Raw genomic sequence first — 20334 nt, 5'->3', positions numbered from 1 at the left:
ATTTGAGTGGTAGAATCAGTGGCAGCAACACAGATTAAAGGGGGAAATGATAAACATAGAACAAGTAAAAATTATTTCCAAGTGCTGAGTAGTGGGGTATTTATGGTATCAAAATGCACGGATGTTGAATGTTTCCCTTCTGGGGAAAGTAGTACTTAGCTCTACACAAGAACTTTGTTTCAGCTCTGCTCTTCTCATTTTTACAAACTCCTCAGCATACTGGTGCTGAATGCATGTATAAAAACAAAATATAAACACAGTAAATTAACAGAATGGTTAAGACAGTGGTTACTACACAGAGCTAGTCCTGCTTAATATCATCTGCCAAATTAACATTACTTTCCACTCAGGAATTACCACTTCAAAAAATAAAAATACTGTGTTGCCTGAAGTTGTGGTACAGAAAACAGAAAAATACAACAACAACATAAATGTGCCAGGCAGAAAAAAAGTAAGAGATGGGGAGGGGAGGGGGTGATACTTGCACATAAAAATCCCTGCAAAAAATGTAGGGAATATCTGGTTTCCCTTTGGGTCTTTTGTTATTCTCTGCACTGGAAAAATTGCATCATGACGTGGGTGAAGCCACCCAGCATCATACAGAAAGACTAATTAAGATTTTTGCAAATCAGTTCCAGCTTGCAATTAAAAAAAGACTGCAAGACAGCTTACCATTTGGCTGCCTCTTCTGGCTGAAGGCATGGATATCCATGGGAGAGAATATGTTGGAATGTATTTCACGCAGGTCCTCCCCAGAGTACTTGCTGCAGGCCAAGATCGAATGTGTGTTCCAGTCAGTCCAGTACAACGTGTCCCCAAACAGTGTCAAAGCAAAGGGATGTGGAAGGGAGCCTTTAACCACTGCTTGCCTAATAGAGCACAGGGAGAAAATGAATGCTCAAATACAGTTCATGTGATAGTTTTTCCTGAACACAGCTTCTATGAAAAGAAGTTAGGGTACTGTTGATCAGAACTTTGTATTTATTTATTTTTGGTAAACAAATATACTACTGCCCCTTTGGGGAACTATATGAAGGAACAACACAGGAAGACGATTTATAGGCTGTCTACTGATGCTGAGAAGCCCAAGAGATGCTAACTGAAATCCTTACTTAGATCTGTTGGTACTTCTTATGTCTTAATCAGTCCATGCCTGCAGGGCTCTCTGCCACCACATGAAGTGGGGGAATGCCAGCTGATTTTGTGCAAGTCTGGCTGCTACCTGCTGATATACCACGTCCACCAATTCCAGCATCAGCGGATTTCATGCTGAGACAAACTGGTCAACTAGCTGTCCATTCATCTCTCCCAGTTCCTCTTTTGGACCATCTAAAAATACTCCAAAGTAAAGTAGTTTTTCACTCTAAAGAAATCCTTAAAGTTACTTTCATTATTATGATAATTATTAAGCTATTGTTTTTACTATAAGCAGTGCCATTAAACAGAGTTCTAGTGATTTTCTGCCATGGTAATAGTATCACTTCTAAGCAAACTGGGTCACTGCCTCTCTCCAGGTTCATAAACAAAATTAAAGAGTATACCCATATATTTTATGTATATATACAAAGACATGCTCATTAACCATCACAAAAATGCAGCACAAACATCATTGAAGACAGTTTTTCCAGGTTCTTGTGATGTAGAAACTAATTATCCGCACCTAAGATTCTCAGAACTGGAATTAAGTAGCACAATTCTTACTTCTATTTTATTCAGAATCACATAAAAATTTTAGATGGAGAGGATTACAGAGGCCTTCTGGACCAACACCCCGCTCAAAGCAGGGCCACCACACAAGTACCACTTACAGGAGTGCTTCTTCCCACTTCCCTTCTTCTTAACTGCCTAAGTAGAAGTGTGTTCCCTAGGCAAGGTTCTCCTGAACAGTGGGGATCACCATTCCTTTCCTGAACTGGAAGCAGTAGGGATTGACACACAGCCCTGCTATTCCTTCAGAATAAGGCCCACTATGAACAACAGTCTCCCAATTTTCTTCTTGCACGGAAGACAGTAATTATCCATATATTTACTGAGAAAACACCCCCAGACCATAGGCATCACTTCCGGAAATAAGTCTAACTGAAATGGTTTCACAGATAACAAAAATGCTCTTATTTCCCAAATATTTGCTGTTAAAATATAACAGAAGAGAATATGAAAGCAAGAAGCTTGAAGGTGCCTTCTGCCAATGACTCTGAGTACAAAGAGACTATAGTCATTACTGTTCTTTCACCTCAGCTTCAGGAAAAAGATGCAGTACCCTTAAAGCTTCTATTTTTTTTCTACTAATGAGAAAAAGATACAGATTCCCTTGGAATTCTCTAGTGTTCCAATTCTACACCAAAAAAAATATTCTATTTCTTGATATTTTGCACTCAAAAGTAGGACATACTATCTTTTCTTTCTTATCTCTGTCTGGAGTCAGGTATATATTTGCTTCTAATTAAATGCACCAACTAAACATCTTACAAAAGACCATTGTAATATCATTTAAAGCTGAAACCTGCCAGTCAAACAGTGAAGCCAGGATGACACAACACATTCCGGTACCATACCAAGTGTAAAGACATTCTAAATCTGCAAACATTTTAACCAACCCTACCCCCAAACCCTAAATGTTTTCAGATTTGAATTTTAGTTTAGAGCAGGCTTGGAGCTAAGTCTGTATGTATGACATATTGTATGACATTTGACAAATGACACATATGACATTTTGTCATATGAAACAGAAGCAGTTAAAGTCCAAAACTCCCACCATAATCAAACCTCCACCTAAGACAGCATTCCCTTAAAAAGAGAAGACACATTTTTATGAAGCATTCTGAATCTCTTACTTGAAATCAAAACCAACCAACCAAAAAGCCCCCACCACACAGAGGAATTTTACATCTGATTTGTACCCACCACTAATGGAAATAAATCTTTGAGTACAATAGCTGCTCTTAGACATGCCTAACTTTCAGGCAACCATCTATTCATATGACAATGCATCAGGTGAACTGTGACCCTTATTTAAACCAGCCTTTATCTGGAGAGATTCAGGAGCCCTTCATTTGACTGTGCTGTCAGTCACAGCCTTGAAGCAACTACTCCTCAACTCCTATTATTTTTCTCAGCAGATATAAGGTTGCAAAGCATGAAGATGGCTTTGGGCCCAAATACAAGTGTGTATTTCTTGCATCTCATTAAGATCAGTATTATCAGTAACATATACTCTGTAATCTTTGTTTCCAGCAAACCATTACAAGGTGATAGTTCACTTCCAACCAGAAAAATCAGCAGGGCTTTTTCTCCCTTGAACATCCTCCACAGGCCACACTTGCAGCCCTGCTGAACAGCAGCCACACAGTGTGCGCCAGCATGGGAGCAGTGGTTTAAGTAGAGCTCAATGAGTCTCCACTCCCTAATGAGGAGCAGGAAGAAGGAGCTGGAGAGCCCAACTATTAAAAAAACAGGAAAAGGAAGAAGAGAATGAGCAGGAAACAACCTTCTGATGGCTGCAGTGAGCAGTTATGCTTCAGCATAACCAGCACTAGGAACTGCAGAGCTCTCCTTTTGGTGAGGGGTCCCGACTTCTGCCTTGACTGATTATTTATTAAACACACCCAGGTGGATGAAGGTGACCGGAGTGTCACCTGTAGTACTCAGCTGCTGCACAGTGCTGATGGGAGGACGTGCCTCCTATTTGCACGGTGGCTCACAAGCACCCCACAGGGTTGGGGACAGAGAGGTCTCCACATTCCTGGCCCTGATCTGGGTTCCAGGTACAGCGCTGCAGGTGCAGTTGGGCTGATGGGATGTCACACATCCTTGGAGACAGCTACACTATCAGGCCAGGCTTGACTGGAACAAGTGACATGACAGGAAAAGTCACTCCACCCTATAATACTTCACCAAGCTCCTTGGTTCTTTCAGACTGCTGCACTTTTAATCTCGTTTAGTAAGAGGTGCAAGAGACAATGGGAAAGTGAGAGCTGGGGATAAGGAGCAATGTTATTCATTCAGGAGACATCTCCAGGGCTTCAGCAAGATGTAAATTGGCTCTGTATTAGATGGTACTAAGCATACACAAACTTCAATAATCTTCCCTGCATCAGGCACATAATTGCACAAATTTGCCTTAAAATTTTGGATTGTGATTGACATTTAAAAAGCCACCATTTCTGTTGAGTTTGCTGGGAAGGAAATACATAAAGGGACAGCAGAGAAGAAAGGTGAGAAGAGAAACAGAGAGAAAACAAGCAGTTTCCACAGAAATTAAATTCTGTGTTGAATATCACAATTTCCCAAATAAAACTATTTATCATCATGGTAATCAGAGATGCCATTACAATAAATAATGTGTTCTACTGTCTGGAGAAAATATAGATCCAATTTATATCTATTCACCTTTGCTCTATTCCTATTCTGTTAAAGAGTCCTGTGAAACACTTTGTGAAAAGAAAGGAAACAAACAATAAACAAGCTAAAGTAGAAATTACAAAAGGGACTACCGAACTCTGAAATAGAATAGATACCTAGATACCTAGAATAGATACCTAGAATAGATACCTAGAACCTTCTTAGATAGTCTATCGAGTTTTATATCAACAATGACAAAAAAGACATTGCTTCAGGAGAACATGCATTTCAGATAAAGACCAAACTCTTGTTAAATAAAAATTAACAGCAAAATGAGCAAAAAACATTAAATTCATGTCCTTTATTACAACCAGGATTTCCTGCCTTTTTTTCTTTTTCAACTAACGCTAGCATTCAAAGCTGTTATAGCTATGAAATTTAATAATTCAGATCACCAAAAGAAGACACCAATAATCAAGATAATTTTAATTTTAAATATCATAAGAACTACTATTTTCCCTCCTAGAATATTAACAGATGTTTTATATCCAAGCATACCAGCATTTCTCCATAAAAGTAAACAAGCAAACACTTTCCATAAACCAAATGCCTTTTATTCTTGCTGCATTACAGTTTTCTATTCTCAAGATCTGATCAGAACACCTGCAGAAAAACTGGGGTGCTTTAGATGTTCTGGCCTGTATGTCTCTAAACCATTAACATTCCAGCTTCAGAGTAGCAAAACTCCTTTCAGGCGACCCCTGAGGCTGCCTGTGTTCTGTCTCCAGGGCAGGGTGCAAGCATTTTTGACATTTATGTTTCACTCCATTTCTCCTGTGTGCCTATGGGGATCCCATACCTATTACCATCTCCCAGGCTATCAGAAAGGGGGAAAAAACTGCTTTTAGTGCTCATCATATTAAAGAAAGCATATAGGAGGTTTGCACAAAGCAAATTAAAATATTTTGAACAAAATAATTTTTGCTATCTACAGAATTCTTAATGCTTTGAGTATTAACAAAATTGCAGGAATGACACATCTTCAGCTTGTGACAACTGGAAATGTTAGCAAGTGGCCAAAGCTCTGAGAGCATGAATCAGGATCAAAGACTAAGATACACTCATAAAATACCACATGAAGGATGCCACAAGGAGGGCAGGGAGCTCTGGTTCTCTCAGCTCACAGGATTTCCTCTGCTGCCAACCTAACAAAAACATTTGTAAAGCAAACTCACAAAGCTAAGCTGCATTTCTACCATGAATGCTTGTCCCAATATTCCTATCAGAAGACAAGCCTGCTTTTAATTACCTGAGAAAGCAAGCAAGAAGCATGATTTGTGGGATATAATGCTCTCTTTTCAGACCACAGTGTTTCTGTCTTTTGCCACTTCTTTAAGCCACAATTGCCATGTGTTTCCAGAAAGAATATATAACAAACAGGTCTAGCCATGACATTTCAAATCCCACCTGCAATGAAAGTCTGAAAAAGTCAACCAGAAATCAAATGATGGTTGAAAAATAAAGTTATTCTGTTGTCATTTTTCAGGCAATTCAGATGTACTAAAGCTCCACCTTTCCAGCATTCTTTTTTCTGAAGCACCTTGAGGAAGAACCAAGAAATTCACCCTAGTTCTATGTCTAAATAATCTAATTAATTCTGATTATGCAGGATTCTCTAGCAGTTTTAATTAGAGCATTATTTGGCTTCTGCAGTGGCCTGTATTGGTGAGGTATTGAAACAGGCTTCTCACCTTCTGACTGGTTCCTCCTTGTTCCTTAGAGGTGCTAAGCAATTTTATCTCACAGAAATATACAGTAAGATCTAAACAGGACATTAGATTTTATACCTTGCACATAGTCATGTACTGTACGCACTATAAGCAAATAAGGAAAAAAATCCTCTTCTAAATGCAGGGATACAGTATTTTTAGTGCTTCAACACATCTGCAACTAATCATCTGGCAGACAGACATGAGCTGATGCTTGAAAAGAGAAACTAGAAAAATCAATGCTCAAGTGCAAACTCAAGACATTCACCTCTTGCAAGAGCTTCCCAGCTTTCTGACAGTTGCTGAAAGTATGTTTTCTTACAGTGGCCTCAAAAAACATCTCATTAGCACAAACACTTCCTGGGGGACCTTGTAAGTGCATTTCCCTTCAGCCAGTAATGTGTTAACTTATTAATTAGAACTGCTGCTGCAGGGTAAAGGAAGAGGAAATTAATTCAAGAACTCCTTTAGCAGGCCAACCTATCTTGGGGACTCTACTCACAGGAGAGCTGTCTGCATTTCAGTTTTTTTTAATTAGTCCCACAAAAAGCAACTGTTCCCTCTGATAAGAGCAGGGCAAGAGCTGCAAAAAAACAAACCATCTCTTCTGTGCATCAATTTAGTTCTTTAATTATTGCATTCTGACATGAAAAACTGTTCATTCCTTTCTCCCACTGGCAAATCAAGGGCATTAGTCATCAAGTTCTTTGCTCCTCGTCTTTATTCTAATGAGCCCAACACTGGAGCAGCTTGGGCTAGTAAATCCCAGGGCTAGCAGGTAATGAACCATAATCATCCCTGTAAAATTTGCTAGAGAAATTTTCTCACGAATTTATGACTCTACCACATATTTAACTGAGTACTACAGCCAGAGCTGTCATGCTGCACACTGGTTTAGTGGCTCACTGTGACTCCAGTCACAGAGGTGACAAAAACTCCACTGAACCCCAGTAATCAAGCCTAATGATTTGTTTCTCTCTCTGCATATTCTCTGAGGCTGAACTTCAATACTTTAATAGTCAGTGACACCAAATAAAATCTTTTCCTGTTTACACTGTATTTTTTCACCTTTGAAACCACAAAATCAGTTCTCTGGACTGTTTGATTTTTTTTTAACAGAAGGATGTTAGTTACTACCAAATATTTCTCCCAAAGCAATTAAAACTTACACCATCCTACTTTACATGAAGCTTTTAAAATTGCTTACCTGCTACAGACTCTCTCCCACTTCCTGTCATGCAAAACCAAAAAACTTGACAGATCAAATCTTTGCTTATCTGCCTCTTTTTCTAAGTTACCAAAATTATCCAGATCTAGAAGACCCAATTTTTACAGAGATATGTGCCTTTCAATAACTCCTTTGGTTTTTTTATTTCAATAGTGCCAACTTCCAGAAGCACATATTTTCCTAGACATGCTGACATTAGGTAAAGCATCAGAAAAACTAGTAACACTTCACAAGGATAAAGGAATCTGCTCGGATCAAGAGAAATTGAGAAACAAAAAATCTCAAAGCAAGTAAGTATAACTATAAAGCAGCAATTTAGAAGAATGGTCTAAATATCAACAACAACAACAAAAATCACCAGAACTGGCAGTTTCTAAATAAACCAAAGAATCTGGTTTTAATTAGATGAGGCACTTGATAATGATCTTGCTCTCCTCCACACATAACTCTTAAGGAAAAAACTTTAACCAGCAGCCCTCTTAGAGATGGTGGTGGAAAACTGTGGGTGTGGCTTTTTATTGGTTGTTTTTTTTTCGAGGGGTTGCAGATGGCTAGGAAAAATGACTAAAGGCTTTGTGGGGTTTACTGGGGTGATTTTTTTCCACTGAAAAAGGAAAATCTAAAAGGGTTTTGCTTTGGTTGCAGAATTAGAAACTGCGGGTTTTTTTCTAGTATTAGTGAATTAGTTACTGAAAAAGATGAACAAAATAATTAGAGAAAATACAGAATTACAGCTGTAAAATATCATATTGAAAAAGTTGAATTTGCTGGATAACAAAAAAGACAGTATCTATACAAAAAAACCCTCCGTTTGGATAGCCCCAGGAGATCTTTTTTCTTAATACATACAAAGGCTAAGAGGTCTCAGCAGGAAAAATCCACCCCATAAAACCCCACTGCAGAACAGCCTAACTTCAGCAGTTCTTTTTCCCCACTTATGATGTAATTGCAAAGAATAAAAAATGAAACCAAAATGCCTGGATACAGATGTTTTTTGAATCTTCAGAACCTTCTCACATGCCTAGGGAAAAACAGGTGCTATTAGAATTGGTTTGTGCCTCTGAGTGCTTAAGGGAAGTCATATGTGCTTTCCTTTCTAGGAAAGACTGCCCTTTCTGCCACTCAAATAGTAATATATTAGCAAATTGCCACGACATATTCCTGATACTGAAATGTATCAATTAAAAAAATAAACCCAACTTAAAGCATTTGACTGCTTTGGGTTTTATGGCTGCGTAAGAAAGAATTAGTAGATCTAAAAATCTAAATTACTTGTCTATACAGGTCTTTATTACAGGCTTAACTAATTCCAGAGAATTTACTGTGGAATGAGATAACTACTGGGACTCAGGTGACTTACCTTCTGTGCCATGAGGCAGCTGTTGGACACAGCTGTCAGCACACAGACAAGGCTGGTCAGCCCCTTGCACCAAGAAAATTCAGCACCTCCACAGCCTCATCCCCCAGGTTAACCAGTGGCAGACCAAGGAATAAACACCATGAAAATAAAAACAGAATACCAAACCCAAGTATATTTATATCACTGTGCAACATCACCAGCAAGAGAGAAACTGCAAAGAAGCCAGAAGCAAAACAAGATCGAAAAAACAGAAGTGCCAGTAGCTCTGGAACAAGAAAGGCTGGAGACACCAGATAAAATAAAAAACACTCATGCTGTTACTGTAAATGATAATTCCTATGCCTTTCTCTTCATTACTTGAAAATTTATGTGACAGTCTTTTTTGAAACAATCTCTAAGAAATAATTCTCTCTTTTTGGTACTGAATTTTCCTTCTTGTGAAATAAAGCAAATGAAGGACTACTTCAAAATAGATATCAACAGCCCATGTTTTCAATTAACCAAGCTAGTCATAATACTTGCATCCAAATACATTAATTTAAAACTGCATCCCACTCCAGGTACTTTCCATGAACAAACACCATTACAAACATACTGCATAAACTTGTAATCACTTAAGAGGGAGAACTTAGGAGGAAAGTGATGTAACCTCTCAAACCAGCATTACAAAGACATTGTGGAGTTCAAAATAAATATCACCAGAAGACAATGGACATATTTCATGCATGTTGCCTGTGGTCCCTACTTGCCAATCCACAGAAAACAACCATCTTACCAGTAGAATAAATTTCTTTATGTTAAATTAACATTTGTGATGAAAGGTGGGCAAGTCCCTAAGAGGTCAGAACAGAGAACATAAATGATTATTTAATGCCCAGCTAAACCAGCTGAAACTCCACAAAAAATTGCAAAGAACAACCCCAGAAAAAATCATCTCTCCATATGACAACTTGGGCACAAGCTGTGATTTATTTGTGTGTGCAAGCAGTACTTGTGAAAGTTTGTCTAATGAAGAGAGTCATTGCACAAATTAGAGATAAACACATATATACAAAGTATCAGTTATAACCTTACTCAAGGCATAGCTGTGACTGGATCAAAAAGAATCACTTCACTGCTATAAATCTGTTCAAGGAAAACAGTCATTTTAACATATCTCTCAAGTAAGGACTGTTTCACACTAATTTCCCAGTCCCTAGGACTAATGAAACTGAAATACTAACATATAATGATCCTTTTTTTTATATTATCTTCTGCATTTTTTTCTTATATTATCTTCTGCATTTCTGAATACCTCAGCAACACTGCACAGAAGACCTACTGAAAAGAGGCACTTTTGCTATATACTCTTATACAATTAAGAACATGATTCGAGGATTTTTTTTATGGAACTGTTTCTGAGAAGTCTTTGGGAGAGTTACAGGATACCCTGAAGAGAAGCACACATTCTACTTCACAGTGCTGGAAAGGTGAGGATGGTGAAGGATAAAAGTTTCTGACAGCACTGGTTTGCTTAAAATTTTGAGAGTGCCAATGTGAGAATACGCTGCAACAGAAACTACAATATTGCTTAGGCAGCATCTTGTGAGAAAATGCCCACATTAAACACATAAACCAAAAAACTTCTTACCTATGACTTCCATCCAGATTTGATTTGTGGATGAAATTCAGTTTAGCATCTGCCCAATAGAGTTTCTGTTCCTCATAATCCAGCGTCAGTCCATTCGGCCAATATATGTCCGTGTTAACGATAACGGAGCGGCTTGAACCATCCATCCCAGCTCGTTCTATCTTTGGCACTTCTCCCCAGTCTGTCCAGTACATGAACCTACAATTATTTGAAAAGAGAAAAGACAAAAAAAGAAAGCAATCATGTACAAATCTACAACTTTCAGTAAAGAGAAAGGCTCTCTCTGCTCTGCAGAGACAATTCCTGGGGAGCCCTGCTCAATTGGGTATGGGGCACATATCCTGTGAAACAAAGCAATGTTACTTTACAAAAAGCTGAAGAAAAACAAGACAAATCCACAATACCGTATCAGGTTACAGTTCCATATGTTTCTTTCTTTCCCTGGGTCAAGTGAGAAAGTTGGGAGATATCCAACAGATATCGATAACATCTCAAAATTCATCATTAAACAGCAAAGGCAGATATTACAAATTGTCATAAATGTACAACAGCTTCTCTAATATGTGTCAGAATTTAGAGGAGCACAGAAGAAGATGTGCAGACTTATAGCAGACATAGTTGCATGGGATGCAGTGAAGTGGTTTTGATGGAAGATCAATTCATGTCCTTAAATATCCAGAGAAATTCTGAGACAAGCAGCTAAGTTCAGAAGCACAGCTTGTATCCAATAATGATAAAAACACTCTGTAAAATCTTTTAAGACTGTATAAGCAAGTTTTAAAACACGTAACATACATCAATTTTTAAACATTATTTAACAAGTAGTGGGGAGAGTGAAGCTACTCAGTTGCATTTAAGACTGAGGCAAAGTGAGGGAAACCACCTTATTTTGGCTGGAGACTAGCAGGGGGTAAGAATACTTGTCCTTTTTCTGCAGGTGGTAGAAAATAGATTTACTTTTTTGGGTTGTTGACAGAATATAACTAAACTGATGCACCATAGAATATAAACAGATCAGCCAAAGTGAGTCCATGGTGCTTGCTCTGTTTTGTTGTTGCTGCTGGAACAGACTACTGTCCTAAATTGCTTCTCATAATGTCATACCTGCTTGTATCTGTGCTCCTTAGCCTGGCTCAGTCAAAACAATCCAGATTAGGAAAGACCTGAAGCCTTTAAAATAGCTCAGATCATCACACAATCACAACAGGTCAGTATATGGTACCCACATGTGAAGAGGCCTAGCCACTCATCCTCTAAAAGAAAACACATGTGCAACACATTTAAGAAACACTTGCAGATGAAATTATTTTTTGCAACAATTATTTTAAAAATTATTATTATTATTATTATTATTCAGGAAATTCCATGTTGTATCTTCCCCTTTAATTCTTTACGTCTACAGCATGTTTGTTTTAATGTGCAGCAATATCTGTGGATAGAAATGCAGCTGATCAACAAATATTGTCCTATTTGATCCCAAGCGAGTCATTATTCATGGAGCAACACATTTATCTTAACACAGAGCACAAAAATATCTGTACAGAACATGTGAGATTTCTGTAGGCATAAACAAGTGCCGCAGATAAACTGGTTTTTCATCAGGAAGAAGGACAAACCCCAAATAATTTCCAGATAAGTAGCACAGTAGCAAGGCACCTGGGCAAGCTATGCAATAAGAAACCACACTTGCAAAAAGAAATGTTAAAAAAGTCAGGCAGCATTTCACCAGTGAGCATGTAAGAAAGAAGAGAGAAAAAGAGATATTTACATCTTTCAGACAGCTCTGCTTTGGCCCAGTTGTCAAGTCTTAGGCTTCCAAATCAAGGTTAATAGGTTCCAAGGCCCTTACTAGCCTGCTGGACTGACTTTTTTGGGCTAAACCAGCTCATTAATTACAGTAATAATTTATGTATAGCCCCATATTCTTCCCTGTCTCACTTTTCATGCACATTGCAATTACTTAAGCAAAAACAGGTAAGGGTAATTTGGTAAGAAATAAAAAGTTTCCCAGATTTCACAAAACCAGCCCTATTTCATTTGTCAGAAGAACACACACACAGAACTAGCTTTAAGATTCAATAATATTTCCAATCAGCTCCAGTGACCTCCATGCACTTTTTTCAACAGTTTGGTTTTTTCCAAGGTCACATTTGTTTTCCTCCACCTTGCTTGAAAACCTGTGGGTTTTAATGTCTTCATTAAAAAATCTTTGGAACCATGCTCCAGCTGATGACAGCCATGCAGACAAGGCAAGGGCCATTCTCCCTCTTCCCCATTTTCTTCAAACACATTAGTTATTTCAATTAAAAAAAAAAAAAAAAAAGCCGCCACCAAAGCCATGGGATAGAGAAAAACAAGAGAAAAGCAATGTCTTGTGCTAAATAATCTAATTATATATACCTTGCAATACAATTAAAATCCAGGAATCTAAATTTCAATTTTACCAACAGACTCTGGAAATGGTTGTGAACTGTTATAAAAATCTAAAAGAAGAAGAAAAACAACAAAGTGTGGTTCTTTTTATTGTGAGCTTGTAATTTTCAGTATTACAGAGACATGCCCTCCTCCAAAGGGATTAAGGAACATCAAGTATTTGACATACACTAATAGAAAAGAATGTTCTTAGACTTAAATTAAAAAAAAAAAAACACCTAGTTGGTGTTTTGTTTGACTGTAGCCCAGAATATTGGTTTATCTTAAAGTTTATCCCATCATTAAAATTTATGACTAAATAGAGAAAGTGTTTTGATAGTCTTTTCCTACAAACTGTTTTCTATGCCTCTTTAAATCTAGCAGTTTTTTTTGTTTTTTGCATTCTGGTGCATAAAGTGAATCCTGGCAATAAAACTTCCTCCTAAAAGGCCCCAGGAATTGCTATGCACTGTTATAGATGTAACTTTGATTTGTCTCCAACAGAAGGTTTTACCATAGCAAAACAAAACCCCAACCAAATGAAAAGGATGAAACAGTACGTCACAGTTCATTCCGCATGATGACAAAAAAAAAAAAAAAAAAAAAACCAAAAAAAAAAAAAACAAACAGAGCTTTTTTTCCAAAAAGCCCATAAAGTCTAGGCACTCTGATGGCAGAATATCCCCCATCCAGAGAAAAAAAAACCATGCCAAGATTACATGTTTTAATTTAGCAGTGATTTCCAACAGTAAGCAGAGAAGGAGAGAAATTTATTGCCAGCATCCATCAGCCTTTCAACTTTCTGATCTGTAAACGTTCATTTTCCTGAATGCTATTCAGCAGCAAAAGCAGCTGCTTTATTAGGACAGTGAGTTATTTGGTGAAGTCCTTCACAGTAAAGGCCCCAGCTTTGCTTGGTCCCAATTATGCACGGTTCATGCCCTAAGAACTCCTGAGCTCTACAGGGAGAGCTGCCAAACTTCAGAGCCTGCAGCAGCCCCTGTGGAGCTCATCAGCTCTAGAGTGGACCCTGTGAAACACAGCCTGCTCCAGCACTAACAGGACTGCCACTCCTCTAAACAAAGCATACCAAGTTAAACATGAGGCACTGCCATAGCTCAGGAAAACACAATAAGTATGTTTGGTTATTGAAAATAGCTCTTGACTTGAGAAGAAATGTTCAGGAGTTTACAAAAAGATATTTGAATCAAGTGACCCTTCAGGTAGTTGAATGGAGACTCCTTCTGAGGCAATTTCACAAAGGGACAAGAAGCACAGAGCAGTACTGAAAGACATAGAAAATGGATTTTCAAATAAGGGGACTAAAAGTATGACAAGAAGATTTTAATAACAAGTTTCTCAACTGACTGCAAAAGATTGAAAATATTTTCAGTCCTCCAGAAAAAGAAAAAAATGTACATATAAATTAAATATGGAAATAATTCTTCATAAAAGAGAGGAAGAAATAGCCTTTGGGGATACAATCAAGATAAACATGAAAGAAAATATGTTCTTAGCTAGCTGAGAACTGTACTCTTTTACAATAGCTTGTCTCTGTAAAGAAATATATTAGTTGATTGAGTGGATTAGTTGCATGTAATTTTCAGAGCTGCTTTACAATAATATGTTAATATTCAGTGCAGTCAACATTATTTTCTGTGCAAATTACCCTATGAGCAGCTTTTTGGTTACCTCGATACTACTCTTGCACATAGTAAGAGCAGCTATGTGAGGAATGGGTGTGAATTAAGCAGGGAACTGTTAACATCCTAATACACTGAATCTTTTACTTTTTAGCCTTATTTTGGATTCAGAAGCCCATGGGTTCCCAACAGAGCAGCAGTTTCCCATTTCAAGTAGGCACAGCTGGCTCTGAATCACTTGCCTTAAGCACTGTTATGTACACTGGACAAAACCAAACCGAGATTTTTTACACTGAAAATCAAGCCTTTTTTATTTCACTCTTCTGCAAGGCATCAGCGTGTCTAGTAAATGTGTGAACAACCTAGATGTTCTGAAAATGCTTGACACGCAAGCATCAGCTGGCCCAGCTGTGCCTCTTTAACTGTTCCCTCCATCCCCATCCCTTGCACCTCGGGGTGGGTGGAGGATGAGCACAACTACACAAGTGCTTGAATCTCAGCTATTGAATTTCACAGGCCAGACTATCAGCACTAAACCTAGACGGGGTCTCTGTGCAGTGACTGGAACACAATGACCTGTGACAAGGACACCTCAATATGGCATCACAAATATTTTGCCCAGTATGCTCTATACTGGTTCCTTCAAGATGAGGATGCTGTCCTGGTGATAGCATTTTAATGCAAATGTCTGCATTTATCCTAGGACATCAGGCAAGACACTAATCAAGCAAAATCTATCTGTAACCAGAATGGCAATGTGAGGATTTCCACTTTGGAGCTGGTTTTACTCTTCGACTCAGACTATCTATATCTACCAGGAGAAATAAAGTAATCACCAGACTTCCCTTTTCTTGGAAACAATTTCTAAAATAAGGGATGCAAACATTCTACTTTTGGAATAAAAAAGCTGCAATGAAGAAATCAAAAGGTGATGCTTTGTCTCTAGCTCAGTATCAAGAACGAATTATAAAACTAGAATGAGATTTTATAGATGGGATTCATAAACCCTGAAAGTAATGCTTTAGAAAAGCCACTAAGAGTCTTTCATAAGAAATCAACATTGAAGCACAAACCTACATGATATTCTCATTTCATAACCAAAAAGAAAAAACTCAGTACTCAAGCTAGTTACCATGGCCTCTGTCTTCAGGTATTCCAGTTTAAAGAAAATGCTGGGCAATCAAACAAAACAGATGAGAGATTGTTTTTCATTTTCACCCAGACACTTCTGAGGGTCTGTAGGAAGTAAAGTTTGACTTAGCTGTCAAACCAAACATACACTGATGCACTGCGTAGTCTCATGCATATGGTTGTCCTTTTGGCCACAGATCTCCAGGAAAAAGAGAAAGATCTTCATTAAAAATCAAGAAGCAGGGTTTTTTTCTTTATTTTTTTTTTTTGCTGAATGCTTACAAAGGCAGAATTTTAATTTTTTGAGCAGCTGGAAAGGTCTCTTGCTTCTTGAACTCATAAATTAACCTTTTCTATCTCCAGACACAAAAGGTCTCATGACGTGCCTTCCAGTTAGAAAACAAAAGCCATTTTTTGGTTTCTCCTAGAGCAAGCAGGAAATAAAGCCTGTCAAAACTTAACAACATTTGAAAAACAGTATTTGAAACAATTTTCCCAGTTTAAACAAAAAAAAGAGGGAGGGATACAATTTCCCCTTTCTGTTACCAATTAACATCATCTCTAGACCCTTGCTGACCGCAGGAGAGAACCAAGATCCAAACGTGCTCTGCAAGACTCCAGCCAGCCTCTCGCACAGGAACCACTCCAGATATAATACACCAGATCCTGCCAAGTTCAGACAGCAGGGAAGCTAACAGAAAACTAAAATGTAATTACTGTAACAGGAGATGGACAAAATAAGAGAAGAAAATTCCTTGCCTTCCAACCTACCATGGTTCTTCAGATACAACATGAAAATAGAGGAAAGAAAATCAGCTGGCAGTTCTGACAGACTTTCAAAAAAACAAACACATAAACAAAATTACCACAAACCAACAACTGTGACAGTCTCTCTCAAGAGGCCAGGAAAGAAGCAGAGCCAGGAACATGCTGGGTAACTCTGCAGGGCTGAGGAGTCCCACAGAGGTCTGCTCTGGCAATGCCTCCAGCACTGCCCAGGAGGAGCCCACATACACAGAAACACACCTTCCAAATAGCTCTTTCAAAACCTACTGAAAAGTGCAGATCTCTATGTACCTGTAAACTGAACAAAATTATGAAAGCTCATACAAAAGAATATTTGGCTACATTAAAACTACAAGTGGGGAAAAGCTGTGAGAAAATGGTGGGATCACAGTTCTTCATCTTTCTCAGACAAAATTTACCTCCTTTGTAAAATGAAAAAAAGCTGCTTCTTTACAGGGACTTGCACTAAAACTATAAACATTTGCACTGCACATATTTAGTTTGTAAATAAGAATTTAGAACTCTGTAATTTCAAAGAGCTTTGGATTGAAACTAGACAAGTCAGCTGCTACAGTAATTATTCCCTCCTTGCTTTTTCAGCTCAGTCATAACCAAACTTGTTCCTTATATTTCAATTAAAAAAAATGGGAGACTTATTTTCCATATCTCCCTATACATCCTGAATGCAGGAAGGGCAGAAATACTTTTCCCTATACTTGTATCTTAAATTGAAGCCCTAGAAACACACACACTTCTCCATGGCAAGAGAGCACAGTCATTTATGACAGTTGTGTTGCTCAGTTGCTTAGAGGGCAAGAGAGACAAATCTGCCATTTGGCATTCTGGGCTGTTTCTCAGAAGCAAAAATCTAGGAATACCCCATTGCTGTGCAAGGCTTGGAGTTATGAACTCCTCCATTCCAGGTACTCCACAGTTACATCACTTACACCCAGCAAACACAATATACTGTTATAACCATACCAGCAATCCTTAATGCAGAGTCACCTTACAAGGTGAACAGTTTTTAACCAAGACTCACTCAGTCAACTTTATTATCTGATTTCATGAAGTTTACTCTAAGTTGGAGCCCATCAATCCCCTGATGCAGTTCACCATAACATTAAGTGGGTACCTGTGCAGAAAGATGGAAGGGCAGGATGGCACAGCTAGGAACAAGAGATTAGGTTAAAACAACTATCAGGGATATGACCTGTCTGCCATCAACTGAAATTGTGAAGAACACGTTCAGTATCATGAGATCCTTTAGCAACTTTTCCTCTATGAGATTTCTTTTTTATCATTCCAAGTCTTTCATTATTAAAATATCCCCTTGTTATTCAGCCCCCTCTCAGTACACAGCTACCAAATAGATTTGTATGTTCTTGATTCCTGATTCCTCCAAGAAGCCCTACAGAACTTTAATGTTCTGCCAAGCCATGCTGAATCTTACCCTCCATACCACATTTCAGCATACTGCTAATTCTTTTTTCATAGTTTTCATCCTATTGTTTGGTATGTAAATCAGTCTTACTTGCATGTAACCATCATTATTTAGGCTTTTTTTAAAATTCAATTCATGTCATCTAGGGGTTGAGTACATTTTCAGTGCAGCTCCTGTCCTTGTGATTTATCAGTTTGTTATTTATCAGTTATGGAAACCAACCTCATGCCACTTTAATCATCCACCAGAATCACTAAATCACTTACTCTCCTGTAAGAAAGTGGAACACACCTTTTCACATCACAAAATTACATAAAATATGGCCTTGCTTTTAAACAAAAGCTACATGATACTCATTACAAAAAAAACCACAAAAAAAAAAGGGGGATGGGAGGAAGAGGAGAGGTTTCTCTACAGAGGGCAGGAAGGATAAAAATAAAGGGACATATTGTAATTAATGCATAATGAGACAGGTTACATTACACAAGATTTCGTTAGAGACCTAATTTTGGAGATACAAACCTAGGTAGACTTGGCTTTTATTGAGAAGAAACAATGTTTGCCCAGAAAAGGTCCACTAAATGTGGTCTGAATACTGGCTTCATACTCAGATGGAACAAACATCACTTCATTTTTATAGTGAAAATATTATTATGAAATAACTGAGATGTCTGAGACTTTACTCAAGTATTTGCTAGGTTAGATTTTCCTATAAAGGAAATAAGAATGCTCCTACTTTTCCATTCCTACTGTAAAAAGCCAAATATTAAGCACTGGGATTCAATTTTTATGGAAAAAGTGACTATGCACTCTACAGCAACTATTATGCACCTAGAATACTGAAGTTAAAGATCAATTAACTCAGCTTTAAACCCAGGTCATAAGCTTTTCTCCTACAGGCTTCTTTCACAGGCAACTCACCTGCTCTTCCAGTAAGAGCCACCATTGACCATGCACTCGCATACAAATTGCTTCCAGCAGACAGATACATCAAAAGTGGGGAGAAATTCCAAATCCTCACCCTAGCACAGGCCTCATTCCCGAGATATCTGCTAACAAGGCACACAAAAAATGCCCACCAAATATGACACTAAGGGAAAAAATCCAAGTATGCTTCCAGTCACTCAAGTATAAGACTCACTCTAGTTTAAACCTTTCACCTCAAGCTTGAATTGGTCAGGAGAAAAAAAGTGCTGATAACTTGCCATTAGCTCACAAAATTTAGAAAAATTATACTAAACACTGTTAAAGGGTTTTTACAAAATACAGGCTGCTTACCAACAGAGAAATGTTCTTCCCCATTTTCCTTACAATATCTGAAAGAGGGAAAAAAGGATCAGATTTTGAGCAATTTAATTACATAAAAGAGCGAGTTTTGAAACTCAGCTGCTTCTTGGGAGGGCAAGTAAGAAACAGATACTACAGAAATGATATCATGATACACTAAAAATCTGAGGGAGGAGATGTCTTCATTTACTGAGCAGCAATGTGGGGAACTATTGCATACATAAGTGGCCTCTAGAAATTACCCATTGAGATTGCCCATTGCCAATTGAGATTTTCAACATCAGCAAAACCTTCTGTTTTCTTTGCTACTTTGACGGTGTCAGAAGCATAAAGTAAGATTCCAGCAATATTTTGCATATTTAATGCTCCTTTCTTACCCAGCAAATACTTTACCTATAAAAGTGATCCTTCTGTTTGTAGTTGCTTTTGCCACTCAAGCCTGCCACTTTCCCACCTCCCTTCTGCATTAGTGCAAAGAGTTGATGCAGAAGGTCCCAAAAGCTTCTCTCCCTACACCTGCTACTGGCTACCTTCCTCTGGCTATCTTACCCCATTCCAAATCACTCCAAAGAGGTGAAAAAGATGTGTTGATGACATTGCAATAGGAGGGAAAAAATGTAGAGATGTGCAGAAAGCCCCAAAACAGTGATGGTACCAAAGAAGCCCACCTAGGTCAAATCAATGATCTTGTTTTCAAACCATGCAAACTTAACAAATCTATCTAGTTCAAAGCTTTTCCTGCAGAAGATAATAACTGGAGTAATTTTATAGAAAAACTCATTCATCTGTTTTAACAAAACAGGGTAATTGCTCTCTGCATTTAACTTGCAAAGCTGTCACATTAAACAAAACACTACCCACATATAAAGTAAATTATATGTTAATACATGTATGATAAGCAAAAGACTATGATTAAGATGAACAGACATCTCAAAACCAAATAAACATGTTTTCTATATCTAAATATATTGTGAATTTACAGTTGAATACTTTAAAGACTCACTGTTAGGTATGAAAACCTTTCTAGTATACAACTGTGTTATATCAGAAAGAGAGAAGTCCCTCTTTTTCAGCTATAAAGTGCTCCAAAGTTTTCTATGTAGGAATAGAAAATGGCAGCTTTAAATATGTGACAATCTCAGGTAATGTCTATTGCTGTATTTTCACTCATTGCAGTTCATCTGTTAGAAAAATGCAGAACAAAAGGCACAGAGAAAATAGAGAGTTGGGAAAATTAAACTAAAGCACAACAAAATCAAATATGCACAGGCAGAGGGGAAAACTTCTTACTGCCCTGAACCAGTGG

The 20334-nt window shown here is 37.9% G+C and overlaps 1 protein-coding gene across 2 annotated transcripts in view; it reads right to left on the bottom strand.

Moving 5' to 3' along the window:
* Positions 1-20334, bottom strand: part of LRP6 (LDL receptor related protein 6) — a 115207-nt gene that overhangs the window by 59008 nt on the left and 35865 nt on the right. For both annotated transcript variants that reach the window (XM_079304993.1, XM_079304994.1), the window contains exons 3-4: positions 10329-10526; positions 673-869 (exon numbers count right to left, since the gene is read on the bottom strand). In XM_079304993.1, the coding sequence (XP_079161119.1) occupies positions 673-869; positions 10329-10526 (395 nt within the window). The remainder of the gene's footprint in view (positions 1-672; positions 870-10328; positions 10527-20334) is intronic.

Source organism: Erithacus rubecula (assembly GCF_903797595.1).
Source record: "Erithacus rubecula genome assembly, chromosome: 4".
Taxonomy (NCBI): Eukaryota; Metazoa; Chordata; class Aves; order Passeriformes; family Muscicapidae; genus Erithacus; species Erithacus rubecula.
The sequence above is the reverse complement of the archived record's forward strand: the minus strand, read 5'-3'. Positions and strand labels throughout refer to the sequence as shown.